General features: G+C 42.0%; 2 protein-coding genes across 2 annotated transcripts; both read right to left on the bottom strand.

Annotated features, from left to right (window-relative positions):
- Positions 1-129: 129 nt before the first annotated feature.
- Positions 130-4,610, bottom strand: LOC306961944 (G2/mitotic-specific cyclin-B2-like). Its single transcript, XM_079554919.1, has 7 exons — positions 4,362-4,610; positions 4,041-4,154; positions 3,335-3,793; positions 3,026-3,262; positions 2,802-2,942; positions 2,167-2,277; positions 130-500 (listed from the first exon to the last, which is right to left on the bottom strand). Exons 1-7 carry the CDS (start codon positions 4,386-4,388, stop codon positions 393-395), a joined length of 1,197 nt encoding a protein of 398 aa, XP_079411045.1. The 5' UTR covers positions 4,389-4,610; the 3' UTR covers positions 130-392.
- Positions 4,611-10,686: 6,076 nt separating this feature from the next.
- On the bottom strand, positions 10,687-22,569 carry kmt5b (lysine methyltransferase 5B). Its single transcript, XM_079554945.1, has 10 exons — positions 22,320-22,569; positions 20,451-20,661; positions 19,996-20,143; positions 17,900-18,065; positions 17,710-17,819; positions 15,335-15,501; positions 14,827-14,846; positions 14,608-14,744; positions 14,018-14,217; positions 10,687-12,928 (listed from the first exon to the last, which is right to left on the bottom strand). The coding sequence occupies exons 2-10, from the start codon at positions 20,581-20,583 to the stop codon at positions 11,478-11,480; spliced, it is 2,532 nt and encodes an 843-aa protein (XP_079411071.1). The 5' UTR covers positions 20,584-20,661; positions 22,320-22,569; the 3' UTR covers positions 10,687-11,477.
- Between the last annotated feature and the right edge of the window lie 1,803 nt (positions 22,570-24,372).

Here is a 24,372-nt window from a genome sequence, read left to right as displayed (position 1 = left end):
TTAGAGATCCACACAAAAGAAAAAAAAAAAAAAAAGAAAAAAAAAAGATTGTCAAAAGGATAAGGACAGGCTAAACAAAAGACTAGGCAATTACAATTAAGCGGCAAAATTAAATAAGCTGTTGTAAATCGCAAAGTTAAAATTCTGTAAAACATTCGCGCCCCATCCAGCAGAGTACAAAACTGCTTTAAGGGTAAAATGTTGAAAACTTGACACATAAAAAGCACAGCCGAGTCAGGTTTTAAGCATGTACCATTTAGTAAAAGCATTATGAAGCTTAAAGCAACAAAAGTAGGAAAAACAAAAAAAAGGGTAAAAGTTCATTTAAAAATCTCCACGGGACGAAATGTCAAAAATAAAGTGCATCTTTGTCCAGGCTCCGAGTCCGTTGGTCAGTGAGAGTCTTCTGCAGCCGCCAGACTCTGGACGACAGGAGAGCTGAGCAGAGGGCTCAGGGCGATCTTCATCAGCTTGCTGCTCGAGTATTTGGTCTTCACCGCCTGGAGATCAGAGAGCAGGAGGGTTACGGAGAAATACGGACACAAAGCTGAAACTTAAACCACAAACGAGTAGTGATGTTCTACAGCCCTGATACAGAAGTCTCTTTAGTGGCCATTCACCAAACAGTCAGGAAGCTAATCCCGCTCCTAAACCCAGGCCAAAAGAGACCAACGAGAACACAGCAAAAACATTCCAAAGAGCCTAAAGTTTCAAACTGAGAAGGGCAGGTTAGAATTATATTGTGGTAACTCGAAATCGATTTTTTGTCATCATAAAGCCACAGAAACAAAGGTCACATTTTTAAGCACATAAACTAAGGACCAAATATTTTGTCATAAGAGTCCAATAGTCGTGACAATATTCAAAATAATTTTTTGTGTAGTTACTAGGGCTGGGACTATCTAGTACGTATTAGGGCTGGGTGATATGGCCTAAAATCTCTATCATGATATAAAAAAATAAATCACGATAGATATATTTGATGATATAATTGACAGACAAATTCAATTCCAGCCTTACGCCAATCAAGATTAATGCAAAAGGCATTTCATAATTATTTTTTTTTAGCCATTCTAATTTCCTCTCAAATATGATCTATTCAAGCAACATAATTTCATTTCACTTCTTAAGCACCTGCCCCTGTGTCCTACAGTCAGTGTCCACGGCCCCACCCTACTCTCTATCATGACACTCCGGGGCCAATCCAATACAGTAATTAGGGCGGCACGGTGGTGCAGCGGTTAGCGCTCACGCCTCACAGCTAGAAGGTCCCGGGTTCGATTCCCACCTCGACGGGGCCTTTCTGTGTGGAGTTTGCATGTTCTCCCCATGTCTGCGTAGGTTTCTTCCGGGTACTCCGGTTTCCCCTACCACTAAAAAACATGTAAAATAGATTCCCCTCTGGGGCCAGGACTCCCCTGAAAAAGAGATTCTTGATCTCTGTGGGACTATCCTGGTTCAATAAATAATGATCATTAATGTTTACATTAAAATGTGTTAAGAAAACACGTCTCCAAAGTTTATAAATCAAAATGCCATTTAATGGACAATGCACTTTTCAATCTGAATTAACACAATGTAACAACGTTCTGTGTAACGTACTAAAAAACAAGGCGTGCAGGATAAAAAAAGCCTCCAAACACAAGTATTGAAAGGACTGCGATACAATCCAATGTTTTGTCCCAACCCAGGAAGTTATCAGTACAAAAAGGACTTTCAGCCATGAGGCCGATATGGCATGTTTGTGAACCCAATCACTTCCAAATAACGATCAATTTCAATATTTGTCCATTTTCTGTTGAGATTTTCAGAAACTTCATGTCTCCCATAGAGTTGTATCGGCCAGAGATGACAAATTAAAAAAACTTTTCCTGACACCAGTTGAGCTAGAGCTCTGGAAACCCGCTTAATTATCTAGGAAGAGGGATACAGTGCCTTAAGAAAATTAAAATGAGATTTAATATAGAGTGCGTTTCTCTGAAATACACCTTTTCCCCCCCTTCCCCTTGATGAAATATGCAATATTTTAAAAGCCTGAAGGAGACTATGTCACGTTGGTTTAACAAACCAGGTTTGCTTGTTTGTTCCTCACAAAAGAGTGGATTTCTGTGCCCTCGATCTATACAACATTCAATCCCAAACTCTACAGGCGGCAAACAGACTTACTGTGAACTTTGTCTTCCCATCGTTGACCAGGACAACGTTTTTGGCGATGAGCTGCACGATGGGCTTCAGGTGGGCCTCGTCATAAGTGGAGTAGTGCTGCTGCGTGGGAGACTGGGGGAAACAAAGGGACATTTTAGGACAGATCAATGAAACGCTCATGAGTATTTCACCAGTTGAGTTAAAAGTACTTTTAACTACTTAAGTGCTCAAAAAATTGTGTCAAGATATTTCTTCCAAGATTCAGAAATAGTTGCACATTCCACGATAGATTAAATGGGGAAATAAGACACTTGTAGATTAAAGCCAAATGATTTCAATTACATCTATGCAGCTACGATTTAAGAAACATTTCACCATTAAAACTATAATAATTTGAAACTCCATATTTGTAATTGCTTAACTGATTGTGGTTACTGATCGAGCAAAACTTTATATACTTGCAACTGTCATTACCATGGTAACCCCAACTCGGCACCAAACGAGCATCAACAAACAACTATAGTTTGCACAGTAAACAGTAAAGGGTTTACTTTGCACCACTTCCCTCCACACACACTCCCAAGACGGAGGGGGAGTACTTTTGAAGGATAAATTATTTTTTTTTTTAAAAGAAGAAAAGTTTAGTTTATACAGACCCAGGGCAGCCCCTCGAGCAGCAGCTGGGACAGGCACAGAGCCGCGGCCGCGATCTCAGATGGACGAAAGTGAACCATGTCGTAGTCCAACAGGGTCAGCTCCATCAGGTATTTGGCCAAAGTGTGTCTCTCCACGTCCGACTGGACAGAAAAGGAGGCCCATGTTAGAGCAGTACGAGGGTCAATGCAAATATAAAGACAGAGAAAGAGCAATAGATACTCACACTAGCCACTTTGGAGGCCCTGCGGAGGAAGTGCAGGGGCAGAGGGCGTCCCAGCTGGAACTTGAGGCTCCTCAGAACCACCTGCTCCATCTCCAGGATCTGGGCCTTGCTGAAGGCGTTGTCTGTGATGTAGGCGAAGTCTCCCACCTCCGGAGCGTACATCTCCTCGTATTTACAGGCCACGAACATGGCAGTGACTCCGGCCAGCTGCAGCTTCCTACGTGACACCGGCTGCACCTGAGGGTCAGACCATAGGGTTACATCAGGACATAATGCACTGGTCCACTGCCTCCTGTTTAAGCCCCTCACCTGCAGAAACCGGTCAAGCACGGCCACAGTCAGATACAGCGTCTCCTGCAGCAGCTGGAACCTGGAGTGCACCTGGACGAGCCAGTCGATGAGCAGCGCCCTCATGCGGCCGTTGATGTCGTAGCCCGTCATGTACTGGGGCTTCACGGCCTGCTGCAGCTCCAGCTCATGCAGATATCTGTAGATGTCTTTGACGTATACGGAGCACAGCTGAGGCTGGTCCCCATCCTGCTCATCCACATCCTCCACAGTGAGCAGCGCTTCAGAGAAGGCCTGGCACAAGGCGCTCTCCTCCTGCATGGACACATCCAGCTGCTGTGGGACCTCAGGCAGCTCAGGGACCACCTGGACCACAGGTGCCACAGGGACCACAGGGACCACCAGGGGCTTGACCTCAAGTTTTTTTTCAGGCTGCTTCGTCTTCAAGACTGCAGCAGGTTTGGATTTGGCTGCTCCCCTCTGAGAAACAGTATAGCATTATTCAAAGTTGACACCAACACTTCTGATTAAAAATCCTGGTAAATTATAAACTTTGAGCAGCCCACAGAGGCTGTCATTTGGACAGTTCAAATAAGGGTCAAACCAATTACTAACCCAAAGTTGACATGAAAAGCAGATTGTAAAATGATGGAAGTATAAAATAAAGTTGACATAATGCGCCTGCCCTCCATAGTCTATAGATCAATGCAGTCGCGCATTAACTCACCTTAGTGTTGACGGCTGTGCTGTTATAGTTGGTGATCTCCCCCAGAGCCGCTCTCCTCGGACCTGCTGCAGCCGCTTTCCCCATCCGCACGGGGTTCTCTCCGACCGCAGACTGCTACAGTTAAAGAACAAAACACTTATAACCACAAGGCACGGGGCACACACGTTTTTAATATGAATATGACATTAGGGGGTTATCCTCAGTCCCTTTATGCAGCAACGCGTTAATGCTAGCAATGCTGCTAAGCTAGCGCTAACCAATGACAAAGTAGGAAACAAAGCTCGTGGAAATACATTCCGGATAAAGACAAGGTTCACTTACCAGGGCGCTGACCTCCAGAGAAGCCATTTTTACTATCCACGGCAAAGATATGCGAATCGATGTGAAAATACACCAGCAAACGCGTAGGACTTCAGCAAAAGGTGAAGGTTTCTGCAGGTAAATGCCTCATAAACAACATGAATCTATGGACGCCGAGGCTCAGTTCAAATACTGCGATCTGGATTCTGATTGGCTGCGGGATTTAAAAGGACGAAGCTGATTGGATGAAAATGTTGGCTTCCACAGCGTCGCGTGTGGACATTTAAGTAATTACAATCTGGACTATTTGTATTATTTGTATTATTTTTTTTATCTTTACAGGGCATGACATTTTCAAATTGAGGGAAAACATTATTTGAATAATAAAAACAAAAAAACAAAACCTAAAGCGACACTTGCGTGACATTCCACCCAATAAATGCTATTATTTTACTATTTATTGAATCATTGATATTTTTAATAATTGAAAAACAGCTAAAAACATAAACATGTGTCTTAAGGCTGTGAGCTCTCATCAGACCAGACTGTAAAATATAGGGAGCGGGATGTTTCCAGCTTGTCTCATGTCTCCATGGAGATGTGGACCAAAGGCAACCAAATATGAGGTAGCAGTTTAGGTGCAAAAATAGCTTTTTCTGTGTCGAGCTGGTCATTAGGAACATGTTTTGTATTGAGGGCAACTGTATAGTGCAAAATGTTACGAAAAGTACCTTTAATAATAATAATAATAATAATAATAATAATAATAATAATAATAATAATAATAATAATAACGCTGTTGTTCTGTTTTTAAATTGTTGTTTAATATATATAGAGATTTTTTATCTTCTATTTTTATGCATTCCTTTATAGTTTTCGATTTGTACAGTTCACTGTTAATCTAATACGGGTGAAGTGTCTTGCCCAAGGACACAGTGATAGTCTGCACCTGCGGAAGCTGGGATTCAAACCGCCAAATAAATAATATGAGTATGTAAAAATACTTCATATCTATCTATTCTGTAAAAAGGAGAAGAGAATCCTTTATTTGGTAAAAGAGAATAAGTGCCTCCACAGCCTCCAAACTGGCTGTGACTGTAGCCCATGATGTCACGACTGTGCAGCCAAACCAAAAAGACACAATCCTTCCTATTTTAGGAAAAGATTAATCCAACCGTGTTTGTCCACCTCCATGTTTCTATTTATGTAAAAACATGTGCAGAGACCTTGTCTGCTGTGAGACTGAGCTGTCCTCGTGCAACCATCGTTATTATAGGCTTCAAAAAATGCACGAGTGTCTGGTTTGGAAATTGTTTTCTTTGTAAAACAAGTTGACCTCACATTTCAGTCATAGCTGACACGATCAAAAAACAGAGAATTATGGATGAAAACCCATGTACTCCCCCGTCAGCACTTTATTTGTTATGCCTGGGGGCTTAGCCTAATCTGCTGTGTCTCCTTGAAAGACAAAGGGTGTGATTATTTCTGAGAATAGCGTCTGTATTGGAGTCGAAACACACATTGGTATCTGTATTTGAAATTAATATTTTAAGATTTGGGGGAAGTTTGCTATCTCTTATGTCACCGGAAACAAAGAAATAGTGTAATCTATACAAAGGCTCTTTGTATAGATTAGTCTTATATATATTAGTCTTATATATAATTTTTTGTTTCCCTAAAGATTTGGCAATAAGCAGCGGCCAATACGCAGTGTTGCCATAACAGATTACTACAGTAATCACTCTTTGTGTTAAGAAATGTGTCCATGTTCACAGATCAGGGATCTCCAAGTTCAAGTCCAGTCAGTTTTATACACTTTTATACACCAGTGTCACAGACACTCAACCAAGGACTCAACGACGGGCATCTTCAGGAGCTGGGATTCAAACCCCAACCATCCGATCATGAGACGACCCGTTCGACCCTAGTATAAATAGTAGAAAACTTTGTAAACAATTTTGTTAAAGGTGCATTATGCAACTTTTTATGAAAAAAAAAAAGATATTTGTGTTTTTGCAGTGAGTGGTTAGCATAGCACCTTTACTTTCCATTACGGTGGCCTCTACCAACGCTCCAGGTCCAGGATCAATTGTTTTGTAGTTTTTTTGGATGAGAGCGTCCGTCTTCACGTGTGCCCTCAGTCACGTAAGCAAAGCACAGACGGCGTTAGCGTTTAGCCTCTCCTCTCCTCTATAGCTCCAAACGAGGTGAAGATAGAAGTTACCCACGTTTTCCCTATTTAAATATGGTTACGTGAAGTGTTACACGATAAAGTATAGTTACACAAAATTAAACAATGTGATTTTTTTAAGCAGATAAAAAGGGGAACTGTATTGTAAGGCGCAATAATACCAGGAGTAGTTCAACATCCGCGCAGTAATAGTGAAGATAGAGCTTGGTAACTTCTATCTTCGCCTCGTTTGGAGCTATAGAGGCTAAATGCTAACGCCGTCTGTGCTGTGTTTACATGACTGAGGGCACGCGTGAAGACCAGACAGGTACAAATGAACTTGTCTAAGCAAAGGTAAGAACATATCTCAGTATGTAAAAACGGTGGCCTATTCCTTTAAGAATGTATTGTTGTTGGTACACAAATCAATCTACTGCACATCAGTGTTCATTTTGACAACATATTTTCATCTTAGTCTTTTGACACAAATGTCATTTAATTTTCACCAAGATTCGAATAATTCTCTTAAATTTTAGTCTTGTTTTTGCCGGCTAAAATGGCATGTACATTTCACCGAGTAAATCTTAAAATTAATTTGAATTTCAACTTTATATTAGTAATATTTGTGATCGGACTTCGGGCTCGCTAATTGCTCAATAACACAAGAGTGAAGACAAAATCAGCTCAGAGAAACCAAGAGTCACAAAGGAACTTTATGTGGTTTTCAAGTATTCAAAACTGTTAAATAAGTACAACATGATTTACATATCGGACAATATCCACACTGTCCCCATTTAAATTCTCTTTACAACGTCGCTAAACCCCGCCGCTAAAATAACATCCGCAAGCTATTCACACATGAGACAGTTTCTTTTACTTTTTTTGTTGTGGTTGATTTTTTTTTTCCTTTTCTTTTTAGCTTCATGGTAAAAGAAACAGCACTGACGGCGGAGCTCACAGACAACACATGTTTTTTGAGAGCGAGAGAAATGAAAAGTGGAGATTCAGAAAACGCTGCTGGTGATATGAACAAGTTCAACACAAACGAAGCACCGATTGGATCCCATTGAGAGGAGTAGAAAAACTAAAACGGAGTAATGTACGGGCTTTACTTCACATTGCATTCTGGGTAAAGGCCGCTTAATGCTCACAGTGGGTTCAGGAAGTGTTGGGAGTGCAGCCTATTAACAATATTTCACCCCAATTTCGTTATTCTGACAAACCAAGTAAAAAAAAAATCTACCAAGGGAATCAGCATTGGCGTACTTGAAGTTGGAAAACAAATCTTTTATATACATATTTTGTAGTTTTGAGTACAAACATGCTTATCCTATTGGCAGAAAACTGTATTTAAAGTGATAGTCTGTAAGTTTGCCAAGTGAGGAGGGATATTTAAAAAAAAAAATAAAAAATTCCTCCCCTCTTTAATCAGAAAAAATGTGGAGAGCAGGAACAGAATTTTCAATAGTTAATGATCGAGCTCCTCCCCCTCCCTCCTGATTGGACCATGACAGGCCGGTTCACAGGAAAAGCTTGTCCCATTGGTCAACGCGGGAGGATACTAGACTCTGATTAGTTGCTGAGAAGGAGGGACTTAACAAAAAAATGTATAAATTATTACTTAATTTAGATACAATTTCAAGAGCAGGTGATGGTGTTGATTTTGCACATTTGATAAAAAATTGCAACACATTTAGACTTCCAGACTATCACTTTAAATACACAAATCAAAGGCAGCTACTCATTTGAGGATCTAGAATACCTTTTGTAGTGTTGGCTGATACACAACAATGACATGTCAGACAAAAATATATAAAACCAGCTAAAATGTTTGGTGTAAATCCTACTCACTTGCCATGAAATGGAAAGTCTGAACAAGACTAACAAATCGAGTGATAAGACGACTTTCTGAACCCACTGTATATCAACATATTTTTCATTTCTGATAGAAACAACTTTGTGTTTGCCCATCGACCAAGTAACTTGAGATATTTTTGGTAAAAAGACGCATTTTTCTTCATTCGGTCATACTTTTCCAGCTTTAATGTTTCTAGATTGGGAGGAAAAGTTTGTAACAATGATGAGAATTTCACACATTTCTCTGAACAATCAAACTCCTCTAATTTTGACTTAGCACCAGTGAGCGTAATTTCAAACTAAAATGATTCTTCTCCCCCCTCTCATTGCCCAGTTCTTTCTTCATATTACCATGAACATGAAATCATCCAGACAAACTTGATTAGGTGAAGTTTCTCGTCTGTAAAAAGCACCTTGCCATGTTGACATTATGCGCCTGCCTTTCTATATAGCGTTTTCCATTGATTGATTCATCTGCTATTGCTTTTAACTGTGCTCAATACAAATGAATTAAAAACGGCCACTGAATCAAATAAACAGAGCCTCAATTTGGATAATTAAGAGAGACAGACGGCCTGAATACAGAAAGACCAGGTTATTCCACGACAAACGAAAAGGTGTTCCATCAAAACTGCGCCGTTGTCAGAATATGGGACGTTTTCTCCGATGGGCGTCAAGTCGGGACTCGCCGATCCATCATCCATGTGTGAAATTGTTGTTGCTTCTCGTTCAGAGAAGCTTTCCCCGGTTTCTACTTTTGTCAGGCTTGCGAACTCGAGATTGATTATACCGCTCCAATGTAGAGTTAGAGCTAAAGGCAAGACTACAAAACTGAAGTAGCGTCTTGAAAGAGAAGAAACAACCTTTCTTTTCATCCTGTATTAAAGTGATAGTCTATAAGTTTACAAAGTGAGGAGCGAGAGTGAAATTTGAAAGTTAACAATCAAATTCCTCCCCTCTTTAACCAGAAAGCCCTTCTTTGCAAAATGAGGCGAGCGGGAACAGGATTTCCCAAAATAATCAAGCCCCTCCCCCTCCTTCCTGATTGGACAATGCCAGGCTGGTTCAGAGGAAAAGCTCGTCTCATTGGTTGACGCGGGAGGATACTCGACACTGATTAGTTGCAGAGATCCGAGGAGGGACTTTAAAAAAACTTTTAAAATTATATTATAACTTACTTTACATAAAAATGCAAACCAGGTGGTCGATGTTGCCCATTTTATAACATTTGTAAAACATTTAGACTTCCAGACTATCTCTTTAACCTTTATGTTGCGCAATAGGTTAATCCTCCAGCTTGGTCAAGGGTCTCCAATTATTATTTTTTAAAACCCAGTGAGCAACTTTTACGCAACTAGAAAAATTGTGATTTGGGTTGAGCCAAGAAGATACTTGGTTGACTTTAGTTTTTCTTTATGCTTTTTTATATTCATAATGTAATTTATGAATACCGCTCTATTGAATCCTGGCGTGGTCATGGAAAACAAATGCCTTTTCATGCCACAAATGGGATAAATCTGCGCATTGTAAATCTTCAACATTACATCAAACAGGACTGAAGGGAAATGTAATTTCAATATTCAAACTCAAATCAAACACAACAGGCATCTTTTGGCTGAAACTGTGCACCATTCTTGGCTCAAAACTGCAGCTGAAGGCGTTTTGTTGCATAGTTTTTACATTTTTGATGACTTTATGCAGCAAAAATCCAGTTTATTGCTTTTCAAAGCTATTTACGACTTTAATTTCGCCGCAATTCCTTTTCTTTTTTTGGTTTTTGCCTCGTTTTCTGCGACAGAGCTTGTAGAAACAACTCTTTCACGATTTGAGCCCAACGGATCTCGGAAAAGTCCAATGATGGAATAACCTGGTCATTCAGCACATTCAGGCGGTCACTGATCTCATTCTTTAAAGCAAAGCATTGATGAACATGCAGTAATGATCCAAAACGGAGATGAAGTTGATCTCAAACTAGAGCCGAACCCATCGCAGTAATGAAAACATGGCAGCAGTAACTCAAACCACCCCGGGTTTCTGCAACGCCTTTCTTAGACCATCCTCGTGTTGTTTAGTGAATGATGTGCGGTAGAAAAAAAACAAAAAAAAAGCAAAGACAAGACACTGAACGAAAACATTTAACTGCCCGTCGTGAGAAAACAAAAGGGGATAGTCACCAAAACTGTACACTTTCTACAATATCTACGTCTGTTGTGTCAAAAAGAACAAGTGCATTCGCGTAAAGGGAGAGCCAAACTTAAAACCCGATCCTTTGTTTATTCCGAGGAAATCCCAAACTAAAAACTACATTATAATATATCAGTAAGCAGCAAACTTGGCGGAGACAATTTCGAGAGATCATGATCCTAATTTACAGTTGATTTCCAAAGTGCCATCTGTTCTACGGACAAATAAACGCTGCCGAATGATATTAAAGTTAATTCTGTTAAACGAAGGTCTATGAGAAACCTAGGCTCGGCTTCACCTCTGCAGCGTTGTGGCATATTTCCAGATTCTTTCAACAGCAAAATTTCTTGAAGCAGTCATTGCTGTTCGTCAATATAATATGACTATAATATGTTGGTAGCACTTTAAAAGCACAGTAAATAATGGTTCATGGGCTGGAAATGGCATGAAGCCGAAAAAGTGGAATACGTGGACACAACAAACCTATGGTAATACGTTTAAACATGACCCTAACCCAGAATAATGGAAACATTTTATGAAAATCGTGCTGCAAAATACATTATCCCTCGTTATCCCGAGTTACCCATGTACATTTCCATCCCATTACCACGTCGTTACTGTGCAGTGAAATACGAAATTACTGAATTGATTTAGGTTCTGTTAAATTTCTCATGCCTGTTTTCCACGACGAGCTTTCTACTGCATGAAACAACGCTCAGAGGCATTAAATAATAGGCCGACATTTACCAAATACAGCTTTCACGATAAACGGTAGAAAAATAAGGTTTTAAGGATCCGTTTCAGGTCAGCCTCTCCCTTTAGTAACAATGATTTTCCAGGAAGTCATTGAGTTTTTAATTTACTTCTTTTACATCAACACAACAGTTGATTAGCGAGTGATTTTTATTTACAGAGGAACACGGAGCTTATGCGTTGAGCCGCAGCGACTGCTCTTCTCTCCTCGTGGAGGAGATATCTATGGTCATGGAGTCTTTGCCCACGATCAGACGGAGGCGTTTCGCGGGAGGAAGTGGAATGAAGTCATCCTCGAAATCATTGTCAAAGTAATCATCGTCGTCGTCCTCATCGTCCTCATCATCATCATCATCATCATCATCGTCGTCATCATCATCGTCATCATCATCATCATCGTCGTCGTCGTCCGCGTTGTCCTCGTCTGACGAAGGTTCTTCCATCACGTTCTGCGGCCGATGCGCTCCGTTCCGCGGCTCCACGCTCTGAGAAATGTCCCCGTTACAGGGCAGATGGTCTGCTTTAGTGGAGTGGGCCGCCCTGCGCGGATCGTCCGCACCCTTGAGCTGGATTTTTAGCTTTGTGGAGTTACTGTGCACCACTGGAGCGTAGCCGTTGTTCAGTCTAGACACGTAAGAGCTGCCTTTGTCTTTGTCACGGTCTTTGCTGAGTTTGATGCTGATTTTACTCGAGGACGACGAGGTGGCGCCCGCGTCCTTCGTGTCGTTGGTTCTGCTGCTGTTGCTGTCTCTCCGGCGGCGCAGCGTGAGCTTGGGCAGCCCTGTGCTGTTTTCCAGAATGAGCTGCGCGTCGTAGCGTGTGATCCGCCGCTTCTTCTTGGTTTTGTCCGGGGAGTCGGACTTCCTCTTGTCCCTTCGCAGCGACTTCGAGATCCCGTTGTAATCCCGGTGTGTGTCAGCATAGCCCAACAAAACGTTACTGTCGCAGTCCGAGAAGCTCGGGTTGTGCCCTGTGGCCGACAGCGACATGAGCGTCTCCTCGTAAGAGTTCTCACATTTGATAGTTCTCTCCGCTGGCAGCAGAGACGGCACACGTTTCGGTCGCGTGCATCTCCTTCTACACCCTGTGCCGACCTGCTGCAAGCTCGCCCCCTGTTGGTGGGGTTGGAGATACTCGTCCATGTCCGAAGGTTCGCTTTTTATCACGATCCCACCGGGAACAGAACAGGTGGCATTGTCTAAACCGTCACTCTGACCTTCTTTGTTTTTGATGAGCGTCCGTGTCGACCTGCGAGTTCTGTAAGTGGAGCTGCCCTCGCTGCTCTGTGTGAGAACTCCGCCGTTTTCCTTCGCCGCGTGCCGTGTGAGGCAGCCGCGCTGGTTTGAAACGTGCGGCGAGATCTCCTGTCCGTCTTTCTCCTTTTTGACAGTTTTGTGACACAGCGTGGCTTTGCCGCCGTCCGTGAGCCCGCGGCTGTCCCTCCGCCGGCTGCGCAGCTGGACTTTGCCAAGTGAGGGCCGTGTTTGGGAGGACTTGAGTCTCTTTGGTACCCTGTTATTGGTGACTCGACTTTGCTTGGAACATGAGGTAGAAAGGGATCTAGTCTGAGTCCTGTTTTTGTATTTAAGTCCAGAGGAAGAGGAGGACGTCCTTTTTCTGGCAGCTGCAAAGACAAAGCAAATGTTAAAATGTTTCGCAGACATTTTGATTACATGACAAAAGAGCAGCAAAACGCTAAACTAAATATAATGGAATAAAAATAACTAAAGTTTGCTGCAAAGAGTTTCAATCTACAGAAAAAAAATAGTTCAGGCTGTAGTGACGTTATGGTGAGTGTTTTACTTTGTGATGAAAGGATTAAGCTCAGCAAGAGATCAAGAGGTGAGAAAAGCATGTCCTGGATATGTAGGACCTCATCGAGCAGGGGAATTACATCAGGAGCAACAATAACAGAAGCAAGTGGTTTGCGTTCATCAAAGAAGAAACCGTTAACAGTGTTTATGTCTCCGTACAGATTCAGCGAAAGTAAAATTCCGTCTGGTCATTAGGGATGTAACGATATTGATGAAATTGCGATATCACGGTGATAAAAGTGTCTCGATATCGTCATGGTCGTTTTACGATATTAAAATGGTATCCAAGAATAAGCAGGCTCCTGCTGAACAAAGCATTGTTAACTACATAGACCATGACCCTTTGTGCTGCGTCATCACAAGAACCGCTGTTGAGCTGTATGTAGCCTCAACTTTTAAACTGTTTTATGTTTTATAACTGTTGTTGGCATCATACACCTTGCCCAGGGACAACAGCTGAAAACTAGCTTTGCAGCTAATGCTGTCACATTTGCAGAAATGTTGATTCATGTGGACTGTCCCTGTCAAATAAACTAATAAATTAATAAAATAAATAGGAGTGCACGCTGCAGTGCTTTTGAGTAAAAAAAAACATGTTTGAATCTAATGTGATGCATTTCAAAGAGATTTCAGGCGTTCATTTGGACACTGTTCATTTACTGACTTTGAACAACCCGTGGAAATTCTGCACTTCGATCTGGATATCGTAACATCTATCTTAACATAATTCGACCTACCACCCCCAAAACATCCTGAAAGCAGGTTCAGATTGTAACGACTGCTGCTTTAGCTGATGGTTTCTCTTCATGGGTTGAAGTTTACTTTATTTGATATTTCATTTGTGTGGAGGCCCATCGTCAGAGGTGAAAGGCGGGCCCTGAGGCGACAGTAAACAGTACCTGTGTGTGTTTTGTTGTTTTCCTGAGTCTCCGCGTCGGTGTGGGAGCCCACGGAGTGACTGTCCGAGCCGCCGCCTTTCTCCCCCAGCTTCTTCAGTCGGTTCAGCCGCTTGTCCGTCTCCCGAAGCCCGTACTTACTGTTGATGACCGGCCCCTCCACCGGCAAACCCTCCTGCGACTTGAACGCCCCTGTGGCGCGCCTGCGTGAAAACACAGAATGAAATGAAGAATTGTTTGGAATAGTTCTGAGGATCGATTTGAGCTGGATATTTGCAGAACCGTGGCACGTCAGCTTTGATCTGTGAAGTTCTGTGTTTTATTATCATTAACATATTATAAGATGATGTTTAGTGGCCATTGGATGTGTATCTGACCCACAAAAAGCAGAAACACGCTGGTTTTTGGTCAGTGGATTTCAAATGCCGCCCTACTAATATTATATCTAAGGGATAGAAACAAAGAATCTGAGGTTGTTAATAGTGAACAGAATGTGATTGTCCATGTGAGTTACTTCTAAAACACAGGCACTTTCATGAGTTGCCAGATGTTTTTAAGTTGTGTTAAAGAGCGTGAGACCCTCGGATCCGCACCTCTCACACGTGTAGCATTCGCAGAACTCGTTGTTTTCCCCGAAGAAGCCGTCTCCGTAGTAACAGGAGATTTCTTCCCCAGGCTCGATGTCCCTCAGAACCTTGACACACGCCGTGTCCCGCCCCGTCGACACAAACTGAGCAAAAAACGGCACAAATAAGACGTGCTGGACACTTCACTTCTCTTTTGATCGTGTGCACTGTTTCCGTTACACTTACTTTGCAGTTTGGCCGACAGTCTGAAAAAGCACAAAGATAAGAAAGCGTTAAAACCAAATGACTAATTATTTTATTGCATTTTTAGTCATTATTTTTGGTAAACTTTTAGTTTTGGTTATCATGCCTTTAAACCTTTCATTGCTGAGTAAAAATAACGCCCATTGATTCACTACAGTCACACGGGCCGCAGAGTCTGTCCCTTTTCTCTAATGAAACAGCTGCACTGCAAAGGGGAGCAGGAGGAGGGGGGGGTGGGAGTAGCTTATGAGGAGATCTCTTTAAAAAATCAGGAGTGCAGTATTTTACTTTGTATTCTTTGTTTTTAATTGTGAATGGATGATGACTATCGTGTTTTACTGAGTGGTTTAACCGAGCCATTAATGATCCACTTGCCTCCATATTGTTTTGTCTCAGTGTTTGATTTATCTAGTAAAAATATGAACTCCCGATTGAGTGAACATGCAGTTTAGAGCTCATGTATGTATCTCGTGAAGGTCTTTTGCTGTACCGTGGTTGATGAAGGCGGCGGGCCCGAGCCACAGCTGAGCGCAGTTCTTCCGGGTGGAGTACATGACGCTGAAGTCGTTCTCTCCGTGCCGCAGCAGCTGGTTCTCCTCGCTCTCCGACAGCTCCGCTATGCAGCCCACCAGGTACTCCATCTTATCGTTCCTCTTCCTGCACAGCGCCACACAAACAACATTACACTGAAGGTTACGGCAATCTCTCCCCCTTTTTTTTTTTAGATCCATCCATCTCTGTCAGAAGTGCCAGAAGAGGCAGGAGCGAGTCCAATGTAGCGCTTTCTAATGTCAATTTAATGCCCAAATACAAAAGATCTGGGCATATTTAATTTATTACAATTTGCTAATTTCCACATTCAAAAGTCTATTGGACACAACAGGCAACTTTTGAGTGACTTTAACAAACTTCTGCAGTAAAAATTGTCATTATGATCCAAGAAATGTAGATTTAAGACTGATTTGACTCCATTCTAATGCTTTTTAATGCCATTTGACCTTTTAACCCTGCCTTAAACAAGCGCATTTCCCCCAGTTCGGCTTTACCTAAATCTAAAAGCTTCGACTGGAGCTCACAGCCTATAGACCTGAGTGTAATGCCTCATTTGAAAGCTAAGACCTACTACCTCCTTGTTGCTGCGTTGTCACTTTTTGAAAGTATTTTTGACACTTTTTTACTGGGTTTTTGTCATTATCTGTTATTTACTGCTTTTTTAAATGAGCTTTTCGATTAAGGTAAAGCTAAACTGGAGTAAATGTGCTTGTTTAGTTGGGGGTTAAGAGGTTATGGCTTTAATTTTGTATTATTTAACACCCAGTGGAAACCTGGTTATAAACTTATAGAGCTGAAATGATGGGAAAGAAAAACACAACTCAGTCGTTTGAACACACTCAGGAGTTTCTATGCTTTTTAATTAACAGATATTGACAAATGTTCACTGGAAAACGGTTTTGCTACCCACCAGTTGAGAACCACTGTTTTAGACCGTCATTTTGGTCATTTCGAATAAAAATAAAATGAACAATGTCATAATAAATACATTTAGATTTAACACCAATTTGAATTTGGCACAATTCATTTAATGACTTTTAATGCTTTTTGCAGCCATTGGGGAAGATTTAAGTCAGGGTCGGCCAGCCGATATGTTTGGCCGATATTTGGGGAATTTAGAAGATCGGCTATTGAAAAGCTGAACATCTCCGGGACCGAAAGTGATAGAGGACTTCTTTTAAATCCCCTTATTTTCTCTAACAACTCCCTAGGCCTCTGGGGAACACAGAAACATTGTGATGAAAACTGGTTCAAGTTTGCTACAAGTTTGTTAAATACAAGTTTTCATAAACCTCAGTCAATATGGGCTACATGCAGCAAGCATGTCTTTTTGAAGCTCAGAACCTGGAGAATTCATGATCGCTGCAGCCATCAGCAGCATGCTAATGCTAACTGCAAATCTGGGACAGAAATAGGGCTGCAACTAACAAATCGATAAATCTACCGATTATTTTCACGGTTAATCGATTCATCGCTTGGCTGTTAATGGAGGCTGAAAATGTAATTTTTTTTTTATCACATAACGCTAAAGTGGCACCGCTTGAGGACGTCTTGATGGAGTAAACTTAAAGTGAGTGTTTGTTGGAGGCTCTTGGAGCTAATCCTGCGGACTGGACGAAACAGACGGATATTTATGACATTTTCGATGTACAAAACACTACAGACCCTAACTTTATAAACAGAGTAGTTTTCATTAAAAATATACAGTTTTCATGTCATTCTTGCTCTATTTGAGTCTGTGTTTACTAGAAAACAATTAATCGATTAATCGTCGACTATTTCAATAATCGATTAGTTGTCGATTAATCAATTATTTGTTTCAGCCCTAGACAGAAACTATGATTGAATCACCTACAGCAATACAATTAAGTTTTTACAGGATTATAGACCAGACATGTGGAAAAATCGCCCAAAGACATCGGTCAAAGTATCGGCCGAGCATGAAGCAAAAATCCCAAATAATCGGCATCAGCCTGAGGAAAACCCATATCAGTCGACCTCTAGATTCAAGATTACTCAAAGATGCGCGAGTGGGCTGAAACACCACTACGTGTCTCTAAAAGTAATACATTCTGTTTTAGAGAAAACATGTGCTTATGCCATATCGTCCTCTTGAATTATAAAGGTTCTATCTGCGTACTGTGTAGTTCTGCGATAACAAAATGGATATGTCTTTGCTCAGAAAAACCTAAAACTGCACAAAGCTCTATAGAAAGGTATAGTGTGCAGAATGGGTCCAGGAACAAGATACAACCTTGTAATTCTAAGAGGACAATATGCTGACTCAGCTAATCCAAGTCCACACACACTCACCATTCTTTAGTTGCGACAATTTTAGCCCCGTTCTGCTCCGATGAGTATCTGTTACAGGGAAGGATCTCAAACCCGCTGTCCTGAGCAAACATCCGCAAGTAAACAAACACCTGCCGAGGATCAAGTTTGAATCAAGTGTTAGCCGACATTATTTGATGCCAGTTAATGCGTTGAATTTCTCGCATCTTACATGTTGTTTGAAGAGCTTTTCTTGAGCCTTGGTTTTGTGGAGGAACATGTTTCGGGCCCAGTCTCCGGAGGTCAACGCCCTGAACGCCTTTTCTAAGTTGTCGTGCTTTTTGAAGCGCTCGATGATCTCCTTCAGCTCCTCCTGTCTGCCTTTAACCGGACGAAACCTGCAGAGAAAGAGCAAAATTACTCACTGAGATTATGATCATGTGGCTCACAGCAGTTCTTCATTCATCTGGGCCACTTCAGAGAAACAATATGAAGATGAAACTTTGAATACAAGGCCAGTTTTTCACATTAAACACATTGTCGTACAAAGTTTGGCAATTTGATAATACTACCATTAAACTGTGATGATGGTTCCATTATCCTATCGGACACCCCTGCTCAACACATACTTCTCTTCTCTCAACCCCCACCTTAACCGAACACATCGTCTCCAGTTGGGCTTTACCCAAATCTGCTTTTTTGGTAATTATTGGACACTTTTCGTTGCTTTTTTGTCATGCTATTGTTGCGTTTCTGTTGCTTTTAAGTGACTTTTAAAGGAATAGGCCACCGTTTTTACATACTGTGATATGTTCTTACCTCACTTTAGACGTGTTAATATATCCCCGTCTGGTCTTTGTCCGTGCGCTCTGCCAGGCAAACGGAGCACATACGCAGCCTCTCCAATATGTCACATAGCTCCGAAAAAGCTCACGATAGAAGCTACCAAGCTCTTCCACGTGTTCCCTATTTAAATAAAGTTACGTGAAGTGTTTTCATGCGAAGTATATTTACACAGAAATGTAGCATGTCGATTTTATAAGCAGATAAAAAGGGGGACTATATTGTGAGGCGTAATGATACGAGGAGTAAAACGTCCGCGCAGTAACTCCTAAAGGTTATTGACGGAAGTGAGCGGGGGAAGTCTTTAGGAGTTACTACGCGGACGCTGTGCTCCTCGTATCATTACGCCTCACAATATAGTCCCCCTTTTTATTTGCTTATAAAATCGACATGTTACATTTCTGTGTAAATATACTTCGCATGAAAACACTTCACGTAACTTTATTTAAATAGGGAACAAGTGGAAGAGCTTGGTAGCTTCTATCGTGAGCTTTTTCGGAGCTATGTGACATGTGGGAGAGGCTGCGTATGTGCTCCGTTTGCCTGGCAGAGCGCACGGACAAAGACCAGACGGGGATATATTAACACGTCTAAAGTGAGGTAAGAACATATCACAGTATGTAAAAACGGTGGCCTATTCCTTTAAGTGACTCTCAGTGATGTTTTGTTGCTTTTTATTGACTTTTTGTTGCTTATAAGTGACTTTTTAGTGACTTTTAAGTGACTCTCAGTGATGTTTTGTTGCTTTTTATTGACTTTTTAGTTGCTTATAAGTGACTTTTTTGTTGCTTTTTAGTTACTTCAGTGAATTTTAGTGACTTAAGTGACAAAGTTACCTTTTTGTTACTTTTTAGTTGATTAAGTGACTCTTAGTGACTTTTTAGTTGCTTTTTAATTACTTTAACTACTACTGACTTTGTGACGTTTTAGTTGACTTGACTTAGACAAAAAACACAAATTGTTGCTTTTTAGTGACTTTTTTGTTGCTTTTAAGTGACTCTTAGTGACTTTTTAGTTGCTTTTTAATTACTTCAGTGAATTTTAGTGACTTAAGTGACAAAGTTACCTTTTTGTTACTTTTTAGTTGCTTTTAAGTGACTTAAGTGACTTTTTAGTTGCTTTTAAGAGACTTTTGACTTGACAAAAAACAAAAAATGTTGCTTTTTAGTGACTTTTTTGTTGCTTTTAAGAGACTTTTTTTGTCGCTTTTAAGTGACTTTTTTTGTCGCTTTTAAGTGACTTTTTGTGACTTTTTTGTTTCTTTGTAGTGACTTAAAAAAAATGTTTAAAAAAAAATTGTCACTTTTTGTAATCTTTTTTGTCTTGTTTTCATCATTATTTCCTTGTTGTTTTTGTCACTAATTTGACCCTTTTTTGTACAAGAAGCTTTAAGATTTGTTTAATGCCGAACGGGAGAGAGAATGTGCTTGGTTCAATGGGGGGTTCAGAGGTCAATCATATTTGCCTTGGACTCTCGGTACAAACCTCGTGTTCATCTTGTGGGTCTGAAAGCCCAGATACGGGTCCAGGATGAGGCTGGTTGTCAGGTCATCGTTCTCACACAGCTCCTTCGCGGTCATACCTGAAGAGGGCACATAGCGGCGCTCTGACTCCAGGCTGGCTGCACTGAACCCTGAAAAAGACAGGCTCTGTGTCATAGGGGCATTTCACTCACTTTTGGAATTAACATTTTAGTATCATGTTCTGCCCTGTTTTCAGGATGTATCAAAAAAAACTGTTCATTTTAAACTATATTGCTTTGTTATACAACTTGAAATAATGGTAAATATAGTAATTCAGCTCTAAAACAGTACAAAAGTTAAGCTTCAGTAGGGACCGGCTTCTCTGCTGGCAACACAACGCCATGTATGTTTTAATAAGAAAACAATGCGGTCAAAGCTCAGGCTAGTTTTGCATATTGCGGTGTCTAGTATACTGACTACGGCTACATCTGCGGCTCCTCTGCAGGGCCTTGCTGTGGCGTAGAGGGGCTTTCTGGGTCTCGCTGGTCAACTTGGTCCCGTGCCGTCTGCCATTTAAGACCATGTTCTTGGATTCGCCCAGCCACTTCATGCCCCCAAGCCCCCTGGTCCGGGTGCATTTAGTCTCCGAGGTGAGGAAACGCGCTCACGTGGGGTTCGAGTACACAGCCTGCAGACAGAGAAGCGGTGGGTACATTCAGAGTGTGCACTGAATTGAAGGACAAAAAGGCTTATTGTTTCCAGGAGACCGAACAACACACAGTTTAATCAGCAGGTGAGTTATGAACCGAGCTGTGAGGTTGGTCTGAGTTATAGAGTCCACAGTTTATCTCACTGTAGTGTGGAGCTGTGTTAAGAACCAACATCAGTCATGCGTATTTGCATCACCACCTTAATTGCTAATTTTACTGCAGTCAACATTAGTCTAGCAGCTTTAGTCAAGTAATTACGCCCGAGCTTAAAGTGACATGCTTTGATAAAGGTCTAAAGGCATGGTTGGCTCTCCTGAACGAACACATTTGAAGTCACTCTGAAGCAGCACTGATGAATATTGTAATTACCGCTGGGGCAGAGGAGTAAACAAGGAGAGTCAAACGTGGAGCAACAGCACCACCTCGCGGTAACCCAAAACAACGCATTTTAATGCCGCTAGGCGCAACAACAGCTGCATATTCTTGGACATGAATTATTCTAAACATTTCACTCATATGATTTTGCGAAATGGGGTGATTCTGGTTCACTCTCGTTACCGATTCAACAACAGAACAGCGCATCCCAAAGGCGACAGCCGCTGTGTGATCATTGCTATATTCCCAATCTAACCGGGTGCACACGACACATACAATTTTTTTTCCACTACAAAACGAAAACGCATCTAGTCCAAACAACAGTTCAGAAAACCCCGGTGCGAGGCTAGTTTGGCTGGTGTTTAGCAGATCTGGCTGCTCTCCACCTTGGGCTCATCCGCTCCTGACCACAGAGCCACTGTGTGTGGTATTAGCATGCAGCCGACACCGGCTCAGAGCAGCGAACCACCACAAACACAAGCTTTCCCTTCACCCAGCCACCGCACCGGGCCAATGCACTCAACACATCTGAGAAGGAAGAGGAAGGAGTCATAAAGCAGCACCTAATGATACGTGTTTTCCAAGGAGTGGCATTTAACAAAGTCTAAACTCCATATTTAAAGCGACGTGCTGCGGATATCAATAACACAGAAAGAATGAATGCTGTTGGTGCAGCAACCGAGCAAATCATTGCAAACATGTTGCCACTAAAATCTTTCCTCGATGAATGATCAGCAAACAAACAACTGTCACCAACACTCACTTTGGCTTTGCTATCTCTTGGAAGCATCAAACTGAACTTCACTGAAAAGCTAACTTAGCTTCGGATCACAGCGGTGCCGATTCACAAAATGTGGCAAGCAGAGAAACCACGGCGATTGAAATGTGGTTGAACATACACACAACTGTTTCACGCACATTAAGGGGAAACTATCGCCTCCATATTCCAAACAAAATGTGTATGTACGTACCTGCAGAGCCCCGATCCCCACCATGCTAAGCTACAGCTACAGCTAACAGTCCTGAGTTAGCTCGAGCTGGGGGCATGGATCCTTTGACAAATCTGTTCATCAAAAGTTACTCTGGCGCCACAAACTCACAAAACCACACCTTACCCGTCTAATACAGAAACAAAACGCTCGGTAACTTTGCACAAGCGGTGTTATTTACAAAAGAAGCTACCCCTGATCTGAGAGCATTTTCACGCGTTAAATGCCTCAGGTCGACTAGCCAAACCCGACATCCACATTTGGATACTTACGATGGTGAACTGACAGTCGCAAAACAAGACGGCAGATCGTCTAAATAGTCCAGAATCAGCATGCCAGCTTTAACAAAAATATCACAGGAAACATTTTTTTTAGACATTAGCATCAAAATTCAAGATGGCGGCCTAGCGCTGGAGTAAGGGAGAGAGAGGCGCAGCTCGGCCATCCCCAAGAAAATAGATCCAAAACACACGGTGAAATCTCGCTCAATTAGACAAAGGTGGATACAAACACTCAGTCCATAATCCATTAAGACTTCAAATCATGATAACAGTTGAAGGAGGACAAATGTTTGTAAATTAAGTCTCAAACCGTGGTGTTTAGCGTGCTCCAGGGCTCCGCGGATGGAGATGAAAGTAGCGCCGCGTAAACAAACCCTTCTTCCTTGAACATCCACGGCCGAAGAGTGGCTCCCGAGGACAAGGCAAAGGCAGCACCAATCTGCCCCAAACTCCTGCATTTCTCTCGATTAAAAAAGATAAGATAGGACTTCATTGATCTCACAATGGAGAAATTCATTAGTTACATCAGCTCTCAAGAACACCCAGGGGGTGCAAATAGTCAGGAAACATGTGCAATCAAAGAACAGGATAATGTGCAAACAAATAGTAAATATGTGTTGGCTATCTTATATACAATTAATAAAACACTTTAACGCTTTAAAGAGGTGAAAATTATACAAACAATAAATTAGAACAGAATATAAAACATCAAAATGTAAACATTAGCATTGTAAAGTTTACAGTCACAGTACAAGTGGTTGATGAAGTGACATAACATAGAGCTTATTGCATGACTTATTTTATAGTAGTGTTACACAGTCTGACAGCAGTGGGGATGAAGGACCTGCAGTCTTGCACTGAGGGTGTCTCAGTCTGCCACTGAAGAAGCAGCTCAGCTCCTCTACAATATCCTCAGAAGGACTTCAGTCTCCCCAGAAGGACCTCAGTCTCCTCAGAAGGTGGAGGCGACTTTGGCCCTTCTTGGTGTTGTGGCACCTGTCCAGTTTGTTGTTAAGGTGAACATCCTTGTACACCATTTCTTCCGCTTTATCCGGGGCCGGGTCACGGGGGCAGCAGTCTCAGCAGAGATGCCCAAACTTCCCGGTCCACACACACCTCCTCCAGCTGTTCTGGGGGGACCCCGAGGAGACACTAGGCCAACTCGGAGACATAGTCCCACCAGCGTGTCCTGGGTCTTCCACGAGGCCTTGTCTAGGACATGCCTGGAGCACCTCCACCGACCAGGAGGCATCCGGAACAGATGCCCGAGCCACCTCAGCTGGCTCCTTTCGATGTGAGGGAGCAGCGACTCTACTCCGAGCTCCTCCCGGGTAACTGAGCTCCTCACCCGATCTCGAAGGGTGCGCCCAGCCACCCTGCGAAGGAAACTCATTTAGTCCGCTTGTATTCGCGATCCTGTCCTTTCGGTCATGACCCAAATCTCATGACCATAGGTGAGGGTGGGAACGTAGATCGATCGGTAAATTGAGAGCCTTGACCCCCGACTCAGCTCTCTCTACACCACGATCCGTCTGTCGGTCTCACGCTCCACCTTTTTTTCCTGATAGAGTAATTAGTAAATACACCAAGCTTCCAACTGATTAAACTCATATCTCAGAAACATAACTCTTGTAAAAACCTTGAACACTTCAACTAGAATAAAACTTTTAATAACCTAGATACCACAACGCCTGTAGTTGCAATGGCGTTGCTGCAAAGTTTGTGTGTCATGTCATGTCAATCAACAATGGTACAATATGGTGTTCATGATTAAATCAGTTTGTTGATTGAACAGAATGCTACCATTTAATTGTTATGCTCTACATGAGAGGATGTTATACCATCAGAGATCAAATCAAATTAAGTTAAGTATATAGCCTAATATAGTATCGCAATAACACTGTGCTGCAGTGAACACAACAAGCATAGGAGGATGAGCACAGTATGTGAGTAGTGCAAGTGACGAGGCACGAGTTCCATTAGACTAGAGTCAATAGAAATGTAAAGAAGCAGTTAGGAAGAGATTTTCGAATTTATTTGTACT

The sequence above is a fragment of the Gobius niger genome (genome assembly GCF_951799975.1).
Source record: "Gobius niger genome assembly, chromosome: 4".
NCBI classification, from domain to species: domain Eukaryota; kingdom Metazoa; phylum Chordata; class Actinopteri; order Gobiiformes; family Gobiidae; genus Gobius; species Gobius niger.
This window is presented reverse-complemented; position numbering and strand designations above follow the sequence as displayed.